This window comes from Pipistrellus kuhlii, unplaced genomic scaffold (assembly GCF_014108245.1).
Source record: "Pipistrellus kuhlii isolate mPipKuh1 unplaced genomic scaffold, mPipKuh1.p scaffold_m20_p_29, whole genome shotgun sequence".
In the NCBI taxonomy this organism is placed as follows: domain Eukaryota; kingdom Metazoa; phylum Chordata; class Mammalia; order Chiroptera; family Vespertilionidae; genus Pipistrellus; species Pipistrellus kuhlii.
In genome coordinates, this window is record NW_023425528.1 from 2,943,041 (window position 1) to 2,967,735 (window position 24,695).

The following is a 24,695-nucleotide window of genomic DNA, read 5'->3' on the forward strand; positions in this document are numbered from 1 at the left end:
TATTGTGTCCCTAGAGATTGTTTCCTCTCTAGATGCTTAGAATAGATGAGGAAAATTATTACCACATAGGAATTCAATCCCAGAAGAACCCAGTTGGCTGTGCAGTTGGTGAAGAGCAGCAAAAGGATAAAAAAATCAACAAACACCTGATCAACCTCTCAGAATGTGCAAGTTTCATTCTTATTTGGGGGCAAAGTAAATCTGGGAAAGAAGGAAGAAAGAGAATCAGGAGATAGGAGCTGGTCACACACATTACATGTATCTACCTTTTCCTTCATCTTAGGCCTTTCTCAATTTCCATCCTTAGCTTTCTTCCCATTCTACATTGTCTTAGTTATTTTGTTCTGTGTTATAGCTTCAAGTAGTTACTCTGGCATCTCTAAAATTAAAGTTAGAAATTTCAACAACTTTTTGGATATTGTTATATGGCTATTTGTAAAACACATTAAAATAAAAACCCATTATATTGTGTGTGTTTTTTGGGAAAAAATATCTTCTCCATTTTCCTGTCTCAGAAAATGAGTGGTATGTCATCTCTTCTAGTAATTTGAATTAGAAACAACAAAGTTCTCATTCATTATTTCCTCACCTTAACACACAAATTTAAGCACTCTCCAAGTTCTAGCAATTCTGCCTTCTATAGTCTGTTTCCATTTCCCTTACTATTTTAATAGTTCCTGTTTTAATTCTATCTTGCTGAGATTATTTCAATATAACTTTCTGACTGGTCTGCCTGTGTCCAGTATTATTGCTCCTTTAATCCCACCATCACATTTCAGTAAGAGATAATACTATTGTCCAATCCTCTCAAAAAGCTCTAATTATTTTTAGTGCCTATTGGAGTAAAGTCCAAACTCATTTCTGTAATCATTAATTATTAACTTTTTTGTTTCCCCTTACAAGTTTCCTGCAGTCAGGAACTAGTCTTACTGATATCTAGCCACTCTCTAGCCTCATAGTAACTTCAAACTCAGTGCTGTACTCATGTCTGAGTTTACATAATTAATAAACAAAAGGATGATACCTACATGAAAAGATAGACTTGAAGTTTAAAAGGCCACTTGATCTTTTAATTTGGAGGTCATGGATGGTATTCTAGAAGACAATGTAAGTAATGTGATGGGGATAACTTTGTTTGAGAAAGGAAGGAGAGAGAAGATGGCTAGAGAGACAGTTGCCAGAAACTGTTTTACTTAAGAATTGGAGATGGGGCATGGCAAATTCATGGACTTAGGATTTGGGATTTGCAGGTTGTGTTTTCAAGCTCACCATCTCCCTATGAATGTGCTTAAGAATCATTTCACAGTATTGAAATTTATCAGGTCAAGATGCTCCTTCAAACACTGTGCTTGCTTGCTTTTGCCTAAACTGTTGGCTTAGTAGACCATCTTCTAGAAAGAACATTGATATTGAAGGCCGTCCTGGCAGCTTTGTAGGAATTCACTAAGTGCCCCACATTTCCAGGCTCCAACCTGAGGATCTCACAGTTTCCATATCAATTAGCTGGCAGGGCACTGAGTCCCCCAAATGGTCTTTTATGCAATGCATGTGGCAGTAAGCCAGCACTGGCTCTCCCAGTGACAAATCAATATGCTCGAGTTTCCAGTGTCCATAGATACCATGCACTTTGTAGAGAGGTCTGGCTCTGAAGCCTCAGCCATCACACTGGAACTCTGTACTGCAGGAAATGCCTCCAGGATTATACCAAGAGCTGGAATTCTTTCTAGTCATAATCTCTTTTATGTTATTCTCCTTCTACATATACTTTTCTCTCCTAATAATAGATAACTTTGTTGAGTATTTTTACTGTGTCTGGCACTATGTATTTTACATGCATACTTCAATTTTATCCCCTAAAGACCCCATGAGATATAGGTACAATTATTATTTCCATTTTGTATATTAAGAAACTGAGACCTATAGCAGTTAACTGACTTCTTGAGCTCAGAGAGTTTGTTAGTGGCAGTGAACTTGGGAAGGCTGGGGTTTGATGTGGTCTATATTCAGAGCCTGTGCTCTCAACACTATACAGTGCCATTTCTTCTTGGGTACTTTGGAGCACAGGAGCCATTTCAAGTAGGACTTTAAGCACTGCACTAGAGCAAGTGTAGAATTCTGAGATGCTAAAATATTTTGAATTTAGCAAATGATGAGAGCCATTGTAATACATTATTTCTTTGCTCTCCAATTATTTCCCTATTCAAATAAATTGTTTCAGCCCTGTATATAAGGTGCAAGTGTTTTGCGGGACAATATTTTTGCAAAAGCACACCAAAATTTCCCAACTTTAATACTAACTTTCTGCCTCTTCATTCCATTGCTCCTTTGCTCCCATCTGCACTGGACACAATCTCTAAACTAAGAGAACAGAGCTAGAGCTAGCTGCCAGCAGAAAATATGTCTGGAGTTCTCCCACAGATCCATGTTCTCATAGGAAATATAATGAAGCAGTGCCAGTTCATTGTTTTCTCAGCCTATTGTCTGATTTTCTTTAAGAGCAATATAATCACATTAATATTCTTCTTAATCTCTTTTCTTTCCCTCCACATTACTCCAAAAAGACCCAGTTTTCTTTGTTGCATTTCCCTTCTCTACTACTAGTTGTAAATGAACCAAAGAAAGATGCAATGACTTCACTTATCAACAGATTCCCTTGTTTTTGACTTGTGCTAATTAGACATTAGCATTGCCCATGGCTAGACCCTCTTCTTTTTCTGTTTCTCCTCTCTCTCTCTCTCTCTCTCTCTCTCTCTCTCTCTCTCTCTCTCTCTCTCTCATTAATTAGTCTTTGAGTCAATGGCCTGAGGCACTTTCAGATGGAACATGATGGTCCCTCATGCAGTTGAGATTTTGGCAAGAGAACAGTCACTTAATTGGGGGAGACTCAATGGTTTGGAACCAGAATCTTTCAGATGCAGGTTAGATAGGACTCATGTGACACTGACACAAAGACCCTGCTTCTCACTCAGCTCACATGCTCTATCTGTTGACATGTCTATAGTTTGTTTCTAGCACTTAGGTATAGTTAATGCTATTCATCTGTCACACTAAAAATATAGCTTTTTTTCATTTTATGACTGTCATGAGAATAAAATGGAAATATAAAATATCTTATATGTAATATAAATAATTAAAGTGGAAATATAACTATCCTCCTATTGCTTGGCCAAAATGTGAAAGTCAGAATGTTTTGGAAGGATATTCGCTTAGTTTTGAAGACAAACCCGTGCACACCTCTCATAGAATCTCTCATTGACTTTTGCAGTTACTTCTAGGCCATTCACCTCTTCTAGTTCTGAAAGTTGGAGTTTCTTATCTTGAAAGCTCTTAAAAGGTTAGTCGCCCAGAAACTAATCTGGCCTAATAAGTTTAATTTCAGTTTAGGGCTTTCCCAGCAATAACTTCTACTGAGGAAGGGGATAGGATTTGATTTTGCTGTCCTCTCATGATCATACTGCCATTTCCTTCCCAGGGATACAACAGTCATCAGCCACTCTCCTAACACTAGCTATGACACAGCTCTCGAAGCTCGCATCCAGAAGGAGGAGGAAGAAATCTTGATGGCCAACAAGCGTTGCCTTGATATGGAGGGCAGGTAAAATGTTGATCTGGACCTCGGGTTGGTATGGAGACCAAATAGGTCTGTAGGGAAGGGTGAGCATCTTCGTTCACAATTGAGAAACCCAATAATGTAGTTTTCCCCACTCCTAAACTCCTGCCAGCCTATTACTTAGGATATGAGATGCAATGACCTTTACCTTGATCATTCCCACTCACTATGGAATTCCAAGTAATATTGCTTTCCCCTTTCACCTTGGTAATTGCTTTCCATCTGCCTTCTGCCAGAACTGAACCGTTGCTATTTGCACTCTGGGATATTCTTTCTAGCATTATACCATAACTCTATTATATATACTGCACAGTGCTCAGTAAAAGAATATCTAGTCATTCTATACCTGATGTCTCTTATAAACTCATAATCATTTACTTATTACTTGAAGGTTATGGCCCATTTACTAGTATAGAAGTTCCCGTCTTCTCACTCACTTCATTTCTGTTGACTCAAATTCTTCACTATAACACCCATCACATAGGTTTACTCTCATATATGGCCTTTCTCTCCCCACCCCCCAATATTGTACTTTGGCTTCCTAAAATTTAAACAACTCCTGCATGCTCTGTTTTATCCATCTGGGGGTACAGAAAGGCATTTTTAAAATGTAGCACTGTCCTTTGTCTTAAAACTCAGAAATAACTAGACCACCACTTAGTCAAAAAGGTCATGGAAGTTCAAGTCCATGTAGGCTGAGAGAGTAGAACATGAGGATGGCAACAAGATCTTTATATGTTCTTTGTCTTTGGCTCCTAGGATTAAGACCCTCCATGCCCAGATTATTGAGAAGGATGCCATGATCAAAGTACTCCAGCAGCGTTCCCGGAAGGAGCCTAGTAAGACAGAGCAGCTGTCATCCATGCGGCCAGCAAAGTCTCTGATGTCCATTTCCAATGCTGGATCGGGTTTGCTCTCCCACTCTTCCACCCTGACTGGCACCCCCATCATGGAAGAGAAGAGGGATGATAAGAGCTGGAAAGGGAGCCTAGGTAATGACAATAAATAAGGAAGATTAAAGCAACATGTTTAAGGAGAGCCTTGATTTAGATATGTGCTCACACAGCAAGAGAAAAGAGTGATGGTCCAAATTATAGAAAGGAAGATATCACAGGTTGGATCCTCCTGAGAGGCTAGCTGTATATCAGGAGCTTTTTCACACTGTGAGGTCTCACAGAGAAAACATTGGTTGAAGCCATGTCCTTAGAAATAAGAATCCTGAGTTCTATTTGGGTGGGAAGGAAAACAACTTGTTTCCTCTAAAAATTCTCATATTTGACCTTTACCATGTGAGACCTTTTGTTCAAAGCCCATATAGCCTTTGGGCCATTAAAAATTTTAATTCCAGCTTTTTCTATGTTCTTTTCTCCCATAAAATTCAAGGACTTAGAGTTCTAGTTAAGCTAAATGGAGCTGGGTGACAAGTTTTTGTTACCGGAATGTTCTGAGATGAGAATAGAATGTACTTTTTCACTTCTTCCCTGTCCATTCCTTCCCTTCTAATCAAAACCCCAGAAGTATTTGTGATACTGCAAGGCACTTTATTAAAGCCTGAGGAAACAAGCTGTATATATTTTAATTTTAGCTGTTTTTGTTTTTTCTAATAACTTCCTTGGTTCTGTGACACTTGCAGTGCCCTTTAGTTAGAGTAGGCACTTTGGGGACCATGGTTATGATTAGAGCCTTAGATTACACAATTATTATCACATTCATATGTGAATACAGACTTCTTCCACCTATCCTTTCCAGCTGTCTAGTATGGATGATGTCATTTATAGGTGGAAACAAATAGAAGCATTCTGACAGCTTGGTGGAAATCAATCACCATTGGACAAATAAATCAAAACACATACCCATGACACTTAAGGTTTAATATTATATGCTGGGGCTTGGAGAATGAGAACCAGAAGGGATCTACTAAGTCTGAAAGAAACTTTTACGTGTGATGAGATGTGCATGACAAACTGGTTTCTGGGTTTGAATGAGGACAAAATAAAGAATTAGACCAATTCACATTTATCCTAAACCTCCTACAATAGGGGTGTCGAACTCAATCAGAGAAGGGGCCAAAATCTAAAATCCAGCCTAAATCGCAGGCCGAATGGTTTACTGAACAGTCATAAACTATCATTGTGATGGAAACGCAGCGGAGTGCAGTGATGACAGCGCGGTGCGGGCCACATTGCAAGGCCTGGCGGGACGGATTTGGCCCGCGGGCCTTGTGTTTGACACATGTGTCCTACAAAGACAAAAGAGGTAATGAGATATCTGCATTTGAAGAAAGTATAGTTTTCTAACCTCTTTCCCTTTTTCCTTTGTAGGCATTCTCCTGGGTGGAGACTACCGTGCAGAATCTGTCTCTTCTACACCCTCACCAGTGCCGCCCTCGACTCCCCTGCTCTCAGCTCACTCTAAGACGGGAAGCCGAGACTGCAGCACCCAAACAGAACGGGGAACTGAAGCAAACAAAACTGCAGCTGTTACTCCAATCTCTATTCCTGCTACAGTTGCTGCCGCCATCACTGCCAATGCTGCCACCAACACCACCACCATGGTAGCTGCTGCTCCAGTGGCTGTTGCTGCTATTGCTACTCCATCTCCAGCAACTGCTACTGCTGTTCATGCTGCTGCTGTTCCTCCAGCTGCTGCTGTTCAGATTCCAGCTGCTGCCTCTGCTGTTTCTGCATCTATTGTTGCTCCTGCTTCTGCTGCTGCTGCTGTTCAGGTTGCTCCAGCCACTCCAGCTCCGGTTCCAGCTCGGGCTCCAACTCCGGTTCCAGCTCCAGCAGCAGCTCAGGCTTCTGCTCCAGCTCTGACTCAGATACCGACTCCATCTCCAGTTGCAGCTGCTACTCCAACTCCAGCTCCAACTCCATCTTTGGCTCAGGCTGAGGCTCCTACAACTCCAGCCACTGTTTCTGGACCACGGCGCTTGTCTATACCTAATTTGGCCTGTAATCCAGACAAGACAGGTAATAATGCTCTACCAGATAGCTTTTGATTCTGCCCTCAATTACAGACTTGTTTTTTGTACCTGCTGTTTTGGGCACAGTTGGTCATTTGGAGGGAGGTTTTTCATATTCTAAAAAAGATTAATCAGAGGAGATGAGGGCAAAGAGTCTGTGAATAACTTATCTGACACTAAGATGGGAACTGAAATGAGTCCAGGCCTTTCTCCCAGTAGAAGTAAATAAATTTTCTCCCAACAGAAGTAAATAAATTTTCAGGGGAACAAGACAGGTGACAAGCAAGTCTCACCTGGTTATTGACTTCATAGGGGCTTTAAAAGCTGTACATTTTTAGAAATTTGTGTTTTTATGTTATCTCTAAGTGTTTTCTAATCCCTTATTTCTATTTAGATGGTCCCGTTTTCCACTCCAGTACTCTGGAAAGAAAAGCTGCTGCTCAGATCCTGGGACAAGAGCCTGATGCAGAAATGGTGGAATATCTCATCTAAATGTTCTAACCAAGAGCTTCAGTTTCTCAGCAAGAATACTCTTAATGATTTTTTCCCTTTTGTTGTTGTTATTTTGAGGGTCAGCACAAGGGGTTGGGAGAATGTTTTTTATAGGGACTTTTTAATTGAGACATTATAGTACCTTCGCAATGTCATATGAACTCCAGTCTATTTTGGTGCACTTAGAGAGTACCTCTAAAGACAAACCAATCAGTGTGCTCTAAAGGTTATCATTTGGATTTATACAAATACTGAGACTGTTAATAGCTGGATATTCATCAATGTTTTGCAATGTGCTTAAAATTTTTTTAGCATTTCCATATTACAGATAATTTTTTATTGAAGAGCATAGTATGTTTGGAAGACAGTGTGTAAAAGTAGTTCAGAAATGGGATGCCGGAGAGAATTTGCACATGTGATGTTTTGCAGAGTTACCATCTAGGCAGCATCCAGAGAGAGAGCTCTTACCATGGGCTTATGAAAGGAAATAGTTATTGGAGCAGTGTAAACTGGAGGAAAGGTAGGGAGTATTGGGGTGTGGAAGGGTGCTGGAGCTAATTTTCCCTTCCAATTTCCCAGCTACCCTGGGATTGTTTTTATCTTCATTTCAGTGGTGCTTTGGAAGTTGATTCTTTTGGTTCCCTCTTGGAGGTTCATACATTCATATATATATATATACTCTGGAATAATTTATGCATTTGGGTATTTAATATATTGCTTTCAGCCACTAGGAGAGTTAGCTTAAACTTCCTCTCTCTTAGAGAGTTAAACCACCGGAGGCCTTGATGGAGAGTTGCATGAGGCGCTTGCTGAATGTAGACCTTTGTGGTCTCTGTCTTGCCATGAACAGCTTTCTTGCCTTTCCTGAGACCATTCTGCTTAGTGTATACTTCTTCTTCAGCACAAATTCACTGGCTGTGTCACCAGTCTCAAATTGTCAATTATTTGCAAAATGAGGAAGCACTTTTGGTAACAGGTTCAATGCTTTGAATTTCTGGTGACTACTTTGAAATAATTCATTTTATTTTTCAAATTCTTAGACATATTTGACTATCACCTCCAAGGGAAAAGCATCAGAAACCCAAAGTACTGTGCTGTAGTCAGGGGAGAGGTGGGTTGCAGCAGAGTCCTCAGCTACCTCTTTTCATGACCAGTGACTCCATCTTGGAATACTTTTGGAGAGCAGCAGGAAATGTACGTGGGCAGGGACCAAGGAGGGCATGACTCCAAGCTTTGCCTAAAGGCTGCCTCCAGGAACACAGAACGGCTGCTTATTGCCATAGGTCACTGCTCTGTGTCATTTATCTACCCTTTATTAAGATGATAAATCTACAATTAATGTCATTAATATCAGTTTTCAAGGGTTTGGGGGGAAGTGAAGGGGTTGGGGGTGTTATATAAGGGTGGGGGGTAGAGGTTTGGGGATATGCTAGTTAGAAAGCAGATTAATAGAAGAATAGGCCTGATATATTACATTGTGAGGCATAGTGGCTGGGAGGAATTTTAACAATACAATAGCCCAACCCTGTGATGAGGATTCTGAGACCTGAAGACTTTAAGTGACTTTTTCAAGATCATACAACACAACTTCCCATTCTGCCAAATACCATACTTATCTGGGGAAACCCTTATATATAAAAATCCCCATTTTAAGAAAAGGTATCTTCACAGTCCAGGGCATATGTATTTTGTAAACTGGCCCTGGCTTCAGTAGTTTGTACAGGGTTCTGAGTTCCTATCTTGCCTCTCCTGCAGTGCCTTTTGCAAGGTTTTTCCTTTCCTGATTCTGATTTCAGTATGGAGTCACATGGGACATCTACCCTAAAATATCAACTTCACTCCTTCTCTTGCTACGAGATTGGCTGTCTTTGATAATCTTACAGAGTTTCTCTGTAAGTATAGGAATGACATACTTAACAGTATTCTTGTGTCATTCCCAATGATCTCCCAAAGCAGTGGTTGGCAAACTCATTAGTCAACAGAGCCAAATATCAACAGTACAATGATTTAAATTTCTTTTGAGAGCCAAATTTTTTAAACTTAAACTTCTTCTAATGCCACTTCTTCAAAATAGACTCGCCCAGGCAGTGGTATTTTGTGGAAGAGCCACACTCAAGGTGCCAAAGAGCCACATGTGGCTCATGAGTCGCAGTTTGCTGACCATCTTTTCAAAGGAATTATTTTGTGTGGGGGGAAGGAGGAGATAAGAGGGAAAGTGATGTGGTTTTTCAAGCAGTCTTGACATTTTTAATAATGAAGTGATTATCATACACATTAGTCCTCAGTTATTTAGTGAATCACAAATAGAACTTAAAAGTGCAGTTGTATTAATGCTCATTAATATTATCCTTTAGTCAAAGAAAAAACTCATAGTAAAAGCAACAAGTAGCAAACTTCACTACTGCTACTTTCTGTCTAAATAAATAGAAAAAAATAAACCTTTCATTTTTATAATATATTGCCAGCATTTTTGCTAGCTCTGGGAGCCATGGTTTTATTTATACTCTGTAAGGTGACAAATGCCATAATTCCATACTGTGTGGCAGTCATCTCTTTAGGCTCATGTATTTTGGGAAAGGAGGAAGTTTTTAGCTAAGTATTACTTTGAACTTTCCACAACAACTCTCCCCCCTCACACCAGAGGGTTCCCTCTTGGCTCAGTTTTTAATCCCAGGTAATTTACTCAAATACATTGTACATTTGAGAGATGAAAGAAGTCCATGTCAGTGTATTATGTTTACAAAGAAGATTGATTCAGCCTTTTCAGAAGATCCCTAATAGATGACTTTTAAAAATTCAGGTTTATGGGAGAAATCTCAAGGTAGCCACCTTTTCACAATTGTGTCAATGTAACACTTGGGGGACGTTTCTGGACTCCCACCTATCTATGCATTTTACTGGCACCTCAGAACAGGAGGGTGACCTTGTTGTCTTAACTTGCACTGCATGGTGATCTCTGGGGACCTTCTAAGTCAGTTATACTTCAATGTCCCTTGTACAGAAAAATTTCATTAGAACAAACTTTACTTGATATGAAATTCTTATTAACATTTTTATTAAATAAAAATAGTTTAAGCTTTCTTATAAAATCATGTATCTTAATTGTTGTTTTAATGAAGGATTTGTTTTCAGTGCTGCTTTTGAGCTTCAGGTTGAGAGGATAGTAGGAACCTGAAATATTTGCCATCACCTGCCATAGGAAACATACTAAGAGACCCATCACATTCTCTTTTTCTTGTTACACAGTTGGCTGTGCACAACAGTTGGAAAATTAACAAAATTACCATGCAAACTACTTGTTATGAAGAGCCTAAAAACTAATAATGTAGCAACTTAAAGTGTATACATATGCACTAACTCTTATAAATTATATTCTCATGCCGGTTAGCCATGCAATCTCCTGTTATCTCAATTGCTCATTCACATATGGAGTTTGTTACTTAAAATGTGTGCATTCTTACTGAACCTGTTTTCAAAGGAAAGCATTAGCTATGGGCTAATTGCCGCCAATTTCAGCCTGGCATGATCCTTGGAATATATCTTCCAAGTGCCATCCATCATCAGTCGGACCAGTGTCGGGAGTTTGTTTGTTTGTTTCTGGTAGCAACGATGGGTTATATGAAGCCTTCAAACCTCCTTCTGTGGCCTCCCTTGTGATTAATGGCATGTGTTTGTAAAATGAATAGCTGTGGTTGGCAGATGGCTAGAGAAGAATCACCTTTGGTTTGAAATGTATTTGGCCTCATAATGATTAAGACCCCATTCTGTAATCAACGGAGCTAGTTCCAGTAAAATTAAGCAGGTGTGAATCCACTCTGTGCCTATCTTTTCACTGACAATAAAGTTAGCTATTTTAAAATGCAGTACTGTGTGGAAAATGCTTTGGTGTTTACCTGACAGATGTTTTAGTTGAGCTTGTACCAGTGATTGCTTTCAATTTAGTATGCAGTGAAATTGCCTTTCAAGGGCAGCATGCAGAATTTGCATTTGCTTAATATATGGAATGTGATTATAAAGTATTAAGACAACACCACTGGCTGCACTGGTTCTTTATATATTCAGGCAGCATATATTACAAACTTTGCATCTTTTTATCTCCTGGTTCCAAGGGATAAAATGATGGCCACTCAAAACAGAGAATTAATCATTTGGTTAGAATGTTGGAAGGCCCCTTGATGTTCCTTTTGTACCCTTGTTCTTATGCCAATTCATCAGTTCTGGTTGAGGAAGCTTGTTATTAAAAGCAAATCAGTACCACATACAAATTGGCTCTTTTCGCTGAAAATGTTAAAGCTGTCTTTACACTGTCCTCCTTGTGCCTCCTGTTTACCACTGAGGCCCAGCCTAACTGGGAGATAAGATCCCCACAGGCTTGGAAATGACACTTTCACAGTGAAATAAGTTTGATGTATGTTGAAAAATAAATGGGGAGAGGATATATTTTAAATTTTACTCTTTAATTAAGATGGGCTGCATTCCTCTTTATACTTATGAGAAGCACTTTGAAAACTATATGTGTGAAAGCCCACTCCTCTTCTTCAGGACAAAGAAGATGGTCTGAAGTTAACTATACCTTCCTACAAAGTTTTGTGAAGCATTCCTTTCAGACATATATTGTGCCCCATTCTTAATAAACAAATGTTCTTTCAAAAGATCACTCTGTATCAGCCTTTCTAGATATTATGTAGCATTATAACTGACATGATCATCTGTATGGTACTTCATCTTCCTTCCTGTGGGCCTACATTACTGTAACAAGTGATTTTTCACAGTCTATGAGTTGCACAACTGCAGAAACAAACATCTGCTTCCCACCTTCTCCACCTCCATCTTGTCCTATAGGAGGGACACTCAGAGAAAAAATACTATAAGTGACTTGGTCTTAGAACACTTTCTATATTTATTGGCATTCACCCTGATATTTGAATGAAGACCTCTGAGTGACTTAGTTTCCAAAAAGGAAAATGTTCACAATCCCAGATTTTTATACTACATCATAAGTACTCACAAATAGGCTAAGCCCAGGGCAGTTATTTTGGTTCCCTTTTTTTTTTTTTTAATTTGCCTTTGCCATAGACCTATAGTTTCAGGCATGTGTGAGTTGTTGAATAGCTACATATTACATGTTGCCATTATGTAAAAGGCCCTGAAGTTTAAAAAATAAAGTCTATGATTCTAGTTTATTAGAGAAAATTGCACACACACATGCACATACACACATTTAAAATTCATTGTGATTGATAAAATGAAAAAAGTTTGAACAAGATACAGAACAAATGCAAATAAAGGAATGATTGTTGGGATGGCACAGAGAGTATGTGTGTGGGGATTGACTTGAACTTTGAAGGATGTGTTGGAGTTAAAATGATGAACTGTGAGATGGAACAAAAATTCCCTTGCAAAAGGAATATGTGCAAAGGCAATCTCATTACGTCAGAGTTGCAATCAAATGAAGACTATGTTTCCAAAATCAAAGACCCTAGAGAACTACTCTGAATTTTAACATACTCTTCATGGAAACTTACAAACTCACTCAGGTGGTAGACATACTGGTCCAGAAGTAAAAAAAACACAGAGACCTAGTCCCATGTCAGCCTCTAAGCAGACATTTACCCAAGAACAAGTTCCTTAAGATCAAATGAGGATAAATACATATCCCTATGTTCCTCATGAGTGGACAAGAAGCTTCTCAAAGTGAGACTATGAAAAGATGCCAACCCAAACAATGGGATGAATCTATAAAGATAAACTGGTTTATTTATTTATTTATTTATTTATTTATTTATTTATTTATTTTATTAAAGAAAACTTCAAACATAAACAAAAACAGAATGTGTCCATTACTGGGGGCTTCAAGCTATTATCAATGGATCAATACTTGGCCAATACTGCTTCATTTATCATCTCTATCCATCTACCCTCTACTATTTTGAGGCACATTTCAGACATCATAGTATTTCATCCAGAAATATGTAAGTATTCATGAATTTAAATTTCTTTATAATGACAAATTTGAAGTGCTGCTCCTGAAACCAAAATATATCTCACCAACCAAATAAATAGCATGTTTGTGCTCTGGTGCTTACAAAAAATTTTTTTAAACCTAATCTTTTGCCTTAAATCAAAACCTACTTGCCGAAACCGGTTTGGCTCAGTGGTGGAGCGTCGGTCTGCGGACTGGGGGGTCCCAGGTTCAATTCCGGTCAAGAGGTCAAGGGCATGTACATTGGTTGCAGGCACATCCCCAGTAGGGGGTGTGCAAGAGGCAGCTTGTCGATGTTTCTCTCTCATCAACGTTTCTAGCTCTCTGTCCCTCTCTCCTCCTCTCTGTAAAAAATCAATAAAATATATATTTTAAAAAAAAAAGACTACTGTCTCAGATATGGAGGAGTTCATTTTCCCACAATCCACATATCAAAGGGGAAGATATTTTCTTTAAAGGCACTCTAGAACAGGCTCTAAGCTACTTTTCCTCTTACATTTGGTCATCCAACTATTTCTTGTTTTCTCTCATCAACTGATTTGGTCACTATCCCAAACTTTTGGCCTTTGAATCACAGTTGTCCACTGAAGTTCCAAATGACTCAATCAGCATCCTGGCCTATCAAGTTCGTTAACCTCTCCAACTCCACTGACTTCCACATTAGCCTGCTGTTCTCATGGCTAACCCAGAGCTGGCCATCACATAGAATTGCTCCACCATGGAAATCAGATATGCCAGTACCTCACTGTCTGGCCACAGTCTGCCATCCTCCCAGTTCTACTCTGACCCTATTTGTCCTTTGATTTCTGAGAGACCTCTAGTCCTCTAATGCACCATTTTATCCTAGTCTTTTAGCCCTGACCTACCTGATCTGATCTCATGTTCAAATACCTGAACCCTCAAATCATTAATATCCCTTAAATCCTCAGAAGTTATAAACTCACTGATCTTAACAAAATAAATCTCATTCACTATTTTCTTGTTGTACTGTCAACAACCTATTTTAAGCTAGTATTATCTTTTACCTAGACTATTTCAATAGCATATTCACCTAACTTGATCTGCCTCTAACTTGTTCTACACTTTTATTATATTTATTCAGCAACAAATATAATTAATAGCATGTCATTCCCTTGCTTAAAATCTTTCAAAAGCTTGCTTTTGCAATGAGGATAAAATAGGAACAGAGGAGGTAAAACAATGAACCCAAAATTTGATAGTTGTGGATTTGAAACTAAAACCCAGATGTATTGGACTCTTATTATACTAGAATCATTATTATGCCTTGTTCTAAGTATTTTTCTTATGCTTAAAAGATGTTATTGCTATGGAATCATTATTTTCTCTGTAATTAACCTAAAATAGTACTTTTTGAAGTCCTATCCAAACCATCTGTATTGAAATCACCTCAGGTATTTATACAATATGCACTCTCTTACTTTGCCCCGAGAGAAGCTTACCTATAATTCTAGAGTAAAACCCAGAATTTTGCATTTTTAGAAAACTTCCCAGGAGTTTTTATGCAGTTTACTAATATCTTGAGACTACATACTTTGAGAAACATTGATCAAGGATTTCCAGACATTTATCTTACTTTTTTGTTCTTCACTTCTCATAAAACATAATAGACTTCCAACTGCACATAGGTAATTTCATAAGTCCAGTTTGAACATTAGCTATCACACACATACTTATTTCAATAGGTAGCCATTTTTATTTTCTTCATTAACACTTAGTACTTATGGTAAAATAGATGCTTTTTCTCCACAGATAGGATTTTTTCTCCCTTATTCAGCTATGACTCTCAACTGGTTGAATTTAATGCTCTAATCCACATGTGTCAAACACAAGGCCCGCGGGCCAAATCCGTCCCGCCAGGCCTTGCAATGTGGCCTGCACCGCGCTGTCATCACTGCACTCCGCTGCGTTTCCATCACAATGACAGTTTATGACTGTTCAGTAAACCATTTGGCCCGCGATTTAGGCTGGATTTTAGATTTTGGCCCCTTCTCTGATTGAGTTCGACACCTCTACTCTAATCAAACAAGACATGTTATTGGTTACTTTTGGTTTATAGTCCTTTAGACAACCACAACCATATTTATGATCTTGGCCAGTTCATTTAGCCCCAATAACTGTTCTGTAATATGAGGTCACTGGATTATGATCTCTAATATGCTTTCTGGCTCTTACATTCTTTGATTACATGAGACTAAATACAACTTCTGATGTCAAATTCGTTCACATGGATCCCAAATTGTCTATGTAAAACAGATAAAATATATTTTTAAATCTCAATATACTGAAATACAATACTTTACAACCCTAAGATCTATTCATCAAGCTTCAAATATTTTCAAACTGGTTCTGCCCACACGACATTTTATTCTCTTGTCTTAGCAATACCTACTCCATTCTCTGACTGTGCATGTCATTCTCACCCAAAATATTCATGTCCACAAGAATAAAATTTCCATAAAAATATCAAAAAATCAAAATAGGAAAAGGAAGGTCAGTTAACATTTAAAAAAAAATATGAATCTATGGTCATTTGCATTTATCCAGCTATAGTGGTCTGGGTAGCTCCAACAAGGGGGATAAATGGGAAATAATCAAGATATGTATTATGTTCCAATAGATGGCTAAAGAAGAATGGCAGACCTTGAGACACCATGATACCTATGGTACTAGCTAGAGATAGGAAAAGGAAAATAACATGTTTGCAATCTGCTATGTGTTAGAGACTAGTTATATGACAAACACATTACATATGTATTCTTCCCCTAAAAAATTTTAAAAGATCAAAAACAAAATTCATATGCTTTTTAAAACTTTTTTTCCTGTTATATCCAGGGACTGATCCACATCTTATGAGCCTTGAAGCCTTGACAATTTAGAAGGCTCTCTTTATGAAAAAGAATTTTTTAAAATTATAAATACAAAACCAGAGACAGAAATATCGATCAGACCATCAAACCTCACAGGGAAGGAAGGGGAGGATAGGGGTAAGGGGGAGAGATCAACCAAAACACTTGTATTCATGCATATAAGCCTAACCAATGCACACAGACAACAGTGGGGTGGGGGCATGAGTGGGGGGAATAGGAGGATAATGGGGGAATAAGGACACATATGTAACACCCTAATCAATAAAGAAAGTAAAGAAACAAAACCAGATATTAAACTGTTTATTTAGGATTTAGATATTATAACTATGAATTTTGAAAAGCTGACAAATAAACATGGAAATAATAGAGAAAGAAACAGAATTTTTTATTAATTAACTGCCCAACACACCTCCATAGTCAGTGTTTTTTCTACATTTCATTTGGCTTCATATTTTTTGCTTGCTTCTTTTTGTAAAGTTATTTATTGTTGAAAGTATTACATATGTTCCCCTTTTCCCCCATTGTCCTTTACCAGCCCTCCCCCACCCTGGCCTCTCAGGCCAGGCCTTTACCCCCCTATTGTCTGTGTCCATTGGTTATGCTTATATACATGCAAGGTCTTTGGTTAATCTCTTAACCTCTCCCCCTGTCCATCTCCCCCTGCCTTCCCTCTGAGGTTTGATGATCTCTTCAATGCTTCTATGTCTCTACTTTTGTTCATCAGTTTACGATGTTCATTATATTTACAAATGAGTGAGATCATGTGATATTTATCTTTCTCTGACTGGCTTATTTCACTTAGCATAATGCTCTTCAGGTTCATCCATGCTATTGAGAGAGGTAAGAGTTCTTTGTTGTTATGGGTTTTTTTGTTTGTTTGTTTTTTGTGTTTTTGTGTGTGTGTGTGTGGTTTTTTTTTATAGCAGTGCAGTATTTCATTGCATAGTTGTACCACAGCTGTTATTTTTTGTTGTTTTTTACAGTGTAAAATTCTTATATTTAGAATTAGGCAGCTGGACTCAGTTTAGATGACACTTATTTTGTTGGCAACATACAAAGCACCAGTATCAGGAGCCAGTCGAACTTATGCCTTCTTCTCTCCATCAGGCCTAATCAGAGGGTTGACCTTGGCCACATCAATGGCATAGAGCTTCTTCACACTCTGCTTGATCTGGTGCTTGTTGGCCTTGGCACCCACAATGAACACAAGTGTATTGTTGTCTTCTATCTTCTTCATGGCTGACTTGGTAGTCAGAAGGAAGTTGATGATGGAATAGTGGTCAAGCTTGTTCCTATTGGGTGCGCTCTTCTGAGGATATTTAATCTCCCTTTGGAGCCTTAGTGTTTTGGCCATCAGAAGTGGGTGATGTGCGGATCTTCTTCTTTTTTATTTATTTATTTTTTTTTGTGGCTTTGGATGCCTTTCAGTACAGCTTTCTTTGCCTTCAAAGCCTTTGCTTTGGTTTCTGCTTTAGGAGAAGCAGTGGCTTCCTTCTTAGTATTGGCAACACTTGGTAATAAGGTATGCCACAGTTTTTTAATCCACTCATCTGCTGATGGACACTTAGGCTGTATCCAAATATTAGCTATTGTAAATTGTGCTGTTATGAACATAGTGGTGCATATATCCTTTCTGAATGATATTTCTGATTTGTTGGGATACATTCCTAGAAGTGGGATTACTGGGTCAAATGGGAGTTACATTTTTAGTTTTTTGAAGAAACTCCATACTGTTTTCCACTGAGGCTGTACCAATCTCCATTTCCACCAGCAGTGCATGAGGGTTCCCTTTTCTCCACATCCTAGCAATCACTTGTCATTTGACGATTTGTTGATAGTAGCCATTCTGACAGGTATGAGATGGTACCTCATTGTTGTTTTAATTTGCATCTGTCAGATAATTAGTGACTCTGAACATTTTTATATACCCCTTGGGCTTCTGTATGTCCACTTTTGAGAAGTGTCTATTTAGGTCCTTTGCCCAATTTTTTCAGTGGATTGTTTATCTTCCTTTTGTTAAGTAGTATGAGTTTTTTATAAATTTTGGAGATTAATTCTTTACCAGATTTAACCTTGGCAAATATGTTCTCCCACATAATGGGCTCTCTTATTATTTTGTTGATGGTTTCTTTTGCTGTGCAAGAGCTTTTTATTTTGATGTAGTCCCACTTGTTTATTTTTTCCTTAGTTTCCATTGTCCTAGGAAATATATTGATAAACATATATACCGTATTTTTTGGACCATAAGACGCACTTTTTTCCCCCCAGAAGTGGGGGGAAAAAGTCCCTGCGTCTTATGGTCCAAATATAGCCTACACATATACTTTTAAAAAAAAAGTTTTTTTACTTGCCCGGCTCTGTGTGGTCTCTGTGTGCTTGCCCGGCTCTAAAATGGTTCTAAATGCTGCTGTTTACTTTACAGGGTTGATTACATGTGTTTATGACTGTGATGTTGGTTTTAATGCACATAAAATATTTTAGGACACTATTTGTTTCAGAATCTTTTTTTCTTCATTTCCCTTCTCTAAAAACTGGTGCGTCTTATGGTCCAGAGCTTCTTATGGTCTGAAAAATACGGTAGTTTGAGATTTTGCTGCCTGTGGTTTTTTTCTAAAATTTTTATGGTTTCACGACTTACATTTAAATCTTTTATCCATTTTGAGTTTATTTTCATGTATAGTATATGTTGGTGGTCTAGTTGCATATTTTTTTGCATGTATCTGTCTAATTTTCCCAACACCATTTATTGGAGAGACTGTCTTGACTCCATTGTATGTTCTTGCTTCCTTTATCAAGTGTTAATTGAGCATAATGGCTTGTGTCGATTTCTGGGTTCTCTATTCTATTCCGTTGATCTATATGTCTGTTCTTATGCCAGTACCAGGCAGTTCTGAGAAGAGTGGCTTTGTAATATAGCTTGATATCTGGTATTATGATTCCTCCAATATTGTCCTTCTTTCTCAGAATTGCTGCAACTATTTGGGTTCTTTTTTATTCCACATACGTTTTTGGAAAATTTGTGCTAGGTCCGTGAAATATGCCATTGGTATTTTAATGGGGATTGCATTGAATCTATAGATTGCTTTGGGTAAGTAGTATGGACATTTTAATGATGTTGATTATACCAATTCATGAATAGGGTTTATTCTTCTATTTGTTTTTATCTTCCTCTATCTCATTTTTCAATGTCCTGTAGTTTTCTGAGTACATGTCTTTTACCTCCTTAGTTAAGTTTATTCCTAGGTCTCTTAAAATTTGTTTGTTGCAATTGTCAATGAGATTGTTTCTTTAGTTTCTCTGTCTGTAGTTCATTATTGGTGTATAAAAAAGCCATAGATTTTTGGGTGTTAATTTTGTATCCTGGTACCTTGTCGAATATCTTTATTAAATCTAGTTGTTGTTTTTATGGAGTCCTTAGGGTTTTCTATGTAAAATATCATGTCATCTATGAAAAATGACTATTTTACTTCTTTTCCAGTTTTATTTATTCATCTTGTATGATCATTATGGATAGCACTTCCAATTCTATGTTGAACAGGAGTAGTAAAATTGGGCATCTCTGTCTTGTTCCTGTTCTTAGAGAAAATGGTTTTAGTTTTTGCCAATTGAGTATGATGTTAGCTGTAGGTTTTTCATATAAGGCTTTTATTATTCTGAAGTATGACCCTTCTATTCCCACTTTGCTGAGAGTTTTTATCAGGAACGGATGTTGGATTTTGTCAAATGCTTTTTGTACATCAATTAATATGATTCAACATCATGCTGAGTGAAATAAGCCAATCAATGAAAGAGAAACACCACATGACCTCACTCATTTGTGGATAATATGTGATTTTTGTCTTTCAATTTGTTTATGTGATATATCGTGTTTATTGATTTTCAGATATTGTACCAGCCTTGTATCCCCAGAATAAATCCCACTTTGTCATGGTGTATGATCTTTTTAATGTTTTCCTGGATGTGATTTGCTAATAATTTGTTGAGGATTTTTTTCTTTTTACTTTTTTTTAATAAATCTTTATTGTTCAGATTATTACAATCGTTCCTCTTTTTTTCCCTCCATTACTCCCCTCCACCAGGTTCCTACCTCATCCTCTGTCTTTCCCCACCCCCACTGTCCTGATCCACAGGTGTACAATTTTTGTTCAGTCTCTTCCCACACCCCTCACTACTTTTTTCCCCAAGGACTGTCAGTCCACTCCCTTAGTATATCTCTGATTCTATTATATTCACCAGTTAATACTGTTCATCAGATTTTTTAATTCCCTTGGTTTTTAGATTCACTTGTTGAAAGTTATGTATTTGTTGTTCAAAATTTTTATCTTTATCTTCTTCTGCTTCCTAAAAAATACTTTTCAGCATCTCATATAATTCTGGATTGGCAGTGATGAACTCCTTTAGCTTTTTTTTTTTTGTGTGTGTGTGAAGTTCTTTATCTGGCCTTCAATTCTGAGTGATAGCTTTCCTGGGTAGAGTAATCTTGGTTGTAGGTTTTTGCTATTCATCACTTTGAATATTTCTTGCTATTCCCTTCTGGCCTTCATAGTTTCTGTTGAGAAATCAGCTGACAATCATATGGGTGCTCCTTTATAGGTAACTTACTGCTTTTCTCTTGCTGCTTTTAATATTCTCTCTTTGTCTGTTGCTCTTGGTATATTATTTATTTTTTTTCTATTTATTTATTTATTTAATTATTATCTGTGTATATATTTTAACATTGCACACCCCTCCCATACATACACTCCCTCCCCAGAGTTTTGTGTCCATTGGTTGTACTTACATGCATGTATACAAGTCCTTCGGTTAATCTCTTATCTCCCCCAGATCTCCCTACTCTCCCCGCTGTAATTTTATAGTCTGCTTGTTGCTTTACTGTCTTTATATCTATATTTTGGTTTGTCAGTTTATAATGTTTTTTAATAACCATAAATGAGTGAGGCCATGTGGTATTTCTCATTCATTGATTGGCTTATTTCACTCAGCATGATGTTCTCTAGTTCTATCCAGGTTGCTGCAAATGATGAGAATTCCTTCTTTTTTATGGCAGCATAGTATTCCATTGTGTAGATGTGCCATGGCTTTTGGATCCAATCATCTGCTGACGGGCACCTAGGATGATTCCAGATTCTAGCTATTGTAGATTCTGCTGCTATGAACATAGGGGTGCATATATCTTTTCTGATTGGTGTTTCTAGTTTCTTGGGATATATTACTAGAAGTGGGATTACTGGGTTAAATGGGAGTTCCATTTTCAGTTTTTTGAGGAAACTCCACACTGTTCTCCATAGTGGTTGCACCAGTCTGCATTCCCACCAGCAGTGCACGAGGGTTCCTTTTTCTTCACAACCTCAACCAAACTTGTCGTTTGTCGATTTGTTGATATTGGCCATTCTGACAGGTGTGAGATGGTACCGCATTGTTGTTTTGATTTGCATCTCTCGGATAATTAGTGACTTTGAGCATGTTTTCATGTGCCTTTTGGCCTCCCTTCTGTCTTCTTTTGAAAATGTTCTATTTAGGTCCATTGCCCATTTTTTAATTGGATAATTCATCTTCCTTTTATTTAGTTGTATAAGCTGTTTGTAGATGTTGGAGATTAAACCTTTATCAATGGTACTATTTGCAAATATGTTCTCCCACACAGTGGGCTTTCTTGTTGTTTTGTTGATGGTTTCTTTTGCCATAAAAAAGCTTTTTATTTTGATGTAGTACCATTTGTTCATTTTCTCTTTAGCTTCCATTACTCTAGGGGCAGTATCAGTGAAGAAGTTCTTTTGGCATATGTCTGAGATTTTGTTGCCTGTGGATACTTCTAGTATTTTTATGGTTTCCCATCTGATGTTTAAGTCCTGTATCAATTTTGAGTTTATTTTTTGTGTATGCTGTAAGTTGGTGATCTAGTTTCATTCTTTTGCATGTATCTGTCCAATTTTCCCAACATCATTTATTGAAGAGACTGTCTTGACTCCATTGTATATTCATGCCTCTTTTGTCAAATATTAATTGAGCATAGTGATTTGGGTTGATATCTGGGTTCTCCATTCAATTTCATTGATCTGTATGTCTGTTTTTGTGCCAGTACCAGGCTGTTTTGAGAACAGTGGCTTTGTAATACAGTTTGAACTCTGGTGTTGAGATCCCTCCTACTTTACTCTTCTATCTCAGGATTGCTGTGGCTATTCGGGGTCTTTTATTGTTCCAAATGAACTTTTGGAGAGTTCTTTCTAGGTCAGTGAAATATGCCTTTGGTATTTTAATGGGGAGGGCATTGAACCTATAGATTGCTTTAGGAAGTATGGACATTTTGATGATGTTGATTCTACCAGTCTATGAACATGGTATGTTCTTCCATCTGTTTACATCTTCCTCTATCTCTTTTTTCAGTGTCCTGTAGTTTTCCGCGTATAGGTCCTTTACTTCCTTAGTTAAGTTTATTCCTAGGTATCTTAATTTTTTTGGTGCGATGGTAAATGGAATTGCTTTTTTAGTCTCTGTTTCTATAAATTCGCTGTTGGTGTATAGGAATGCCATAGATTTCATGGCATTAATTTTGTATCCTGCTACATTGCCAAATTCATCTATTAAGCCAATTAGTTTTTTAATGGAGTCTTTTGGGTTTTTTATATACAATATAATGTTGTCTGCAAATAAGGATAACTTTACTTCTTCTTTTCCAATTTGGATGCCTTTTATTTCCTCCTCTTGTCTAATTGCAATGGCTAGTACTTCCAGTACTATGTCAAACAGGAGTGGCGAGAGTGGGCATCCCTGTCTTGTTCCTGTTCTTAGAGGGAATGGTTTTAGTTTTTGCCCATTGAGTATGATGTTGGCTGTGGGTTTATCATATATAGCTTTTATTATGTTGTGGTATGATCCTTGTACTCCCACCTTGTTGAGAGTTTTTATCAGGAAAGGGTGTTGGATTTTATCAAATGCTTTTTCTGCATCAATTGACATGACTATATGATTTTTATCTTTCAACTTGTTTATGTGATGTATCACGTTTTTTGATTTGCAGATATTGTACCAACCTTGCATTCCTGGAATAAATCCTACTGGTCATGGTGTATGATCTTTGTGATGCTCTGCTGGAGCCGATTTGCTAGAATATTGTTGAGGATTTTGGCATCTATGTTCATGAGGGATATTGGCCTGTAGTTCTCTTTCATTGAGTTGTCTTTATCTGGTTTTGGTATTAGGGTGATGCTGGCTTCATAGAAAGAGTTTGGAAGTGTTCCTTCCTCTTGAATTTTTTGGAATAGTCTGAGGAGGATAGGTTTTAGTTCTTCTTTGAATGTTTGGTAAAACTCTCCTGTGAAGCCATCTGGCCCTGGGCTTTTGTTTGCTGGAAGCTTTTTGATAACTGTTTCAATTTCATCCCAAGACACTGCTCTATTGAGATTTTTAGATTCTTCTGATTGAGTTTTGGCAGTTTGTATTTTTCTAGGAATATATCCATTTCCTCCAGGTTGTTCAGTTTGTTGGAATAGAGTTGTTCATAGTATTTTGTAACAATCCTTTGTATTTCGGCGGGGTCTGTTGTTATTTCACCTCTTTTGTTTCTGATTTTGTTTATTTGGGTCCTCTCTCTTTGTTTCTTGGTTAGCCTGGCTAGAGGTTCATCTATATTGTTTATTCTTTCAAAGAACCAGCTCTTGGTTTTGTTGATCTTATGTATTGTTTCTTTGGTCTCTATGTCGTTTATCTCTGCGCTGATTTTTGTTATTTCCTTCCTTCTGGTTACACTGGGCTTTTCCTGTTGCTCTTTTTCTAACTCTTTGAGTTGTAAAGTTAGATCATTTGTTACCATTTTTTTCTACTTTTTTGCAATAGGCTTGTAGGTATATGAACTTCCCTCTCAAAACTGCTTTCCCTGTGTCCCATAGATTTTGGATAGTTTTGTGTTTTCATTGTCATTTGTTTCCAGGATGTTTTTAATTTCTTCCTTGATTTCTTTGGTAACCCAGTCCTTGTTTAATAGCATGCTGTTTAGTCTCCATGTGTTTGATTTCTTTGAATTTTTTTCATTGTGGTTAATTTCCAGTTTTATGCCACTATGATTTGAGAAGATGCTTGATATGATTTCTATCTTCTTGAATTTGAAGAGACTTTGCCTATGTCCCAAAATGTGGTCTATCTTTGAGAATGTCCCATGTGCGCTTGAGAAGAATGTATATTTTGTGGCTTTGTGGTGGAATGTTCTGAAGATGTCGATTAGTCCCATCTGGTCTAGCGAGTCATTTAGGATTGATATTTCTTTGCTGATTTTTTGTTTAGATGATTTGTCAAAGGGTGACAGTGGGGTATTAAAATCTCCTACTATTGTATGATTGTATTGCTATTAATCTCTCCTTTAATGTCCTCCAGCAGTTTTTTTTATATATTGGGGTGTTCCCGTGTTGGGTGCATATATATTTACCAGGGTTATTTCTTCTTGTTGGATTGTTCCCTTTAGTATTATGAAGTGGCCTTCATTATCTCTTGTTATGTCCTTCACTCTAAGATCTAATTTGTCAGATATAAGTATTGGTACCCCGGCTTTTTTTTCATTTCCATTCGCCTGGAATAACTTTTTTCATCCCTTCACCCTCAGTCTGTGTGCATCTTTTTTTCTGAGGTGGGTTTCTTGTAGACAACAGATATATAGGTCTTGTTTTCTTATCCAATCTGACACCCTATTTCTTTTAATTGGAGCATTTAGTCCATTAATATTTAAAGTTATTATTGATGGATACTTATTTGACACCATTTTTATTC

The 24,695-nt window shown here is 37.6% G+C and overlaps 1 protein-coding gene and 1 pseudogene across 6 annotated transcripts in view; one reads left to right on the forward strand and one right to left on the reverse strand.

The window, feature by feature from the left end:
- AMOT (angiomotin) overlaps window positions 1-10,930 on the forward strand; it is a 66,274-nt gene extending 55,344 nt beyond the window's left edge. For all 6 annotated transcript variants that reach the window (XM_036454493.2, XM_036454496.2, XM_045587392.1 and 3 more), the window contains 4 exons: window positions 3,473-3,595; window positions 4,370-4,602; window positions 5,932-6,582; window positions 6,970-10,930. In XM_036454493.2, the coding sequence (XP_036310386.1) occupies window positions 3,473-3,595; window positions 4,370-4,602; window positions 5,932-6,582; window positions 6,970-7,067 (1,105 nt within the window). In that variant the 3' untranslated portion in view covers window positions 7,068-10,930. The remainder of the gene's footprint in view (window positions 1-3,472; window positions 3,596-4,369; window positions 4,603-5,931; window positions 6,583-6,969) is intronic.
- A 5,974-nt stretch (window positions 10,931-16,904) lies between these two features.
- LOC118728161 lies at window positions 16,905-17,783 on the reverse strand (annotated as a pseudogene).
- Between the last annotated feature and the right edge of the window lie 6,912 nt (window positions 17,784-24,695).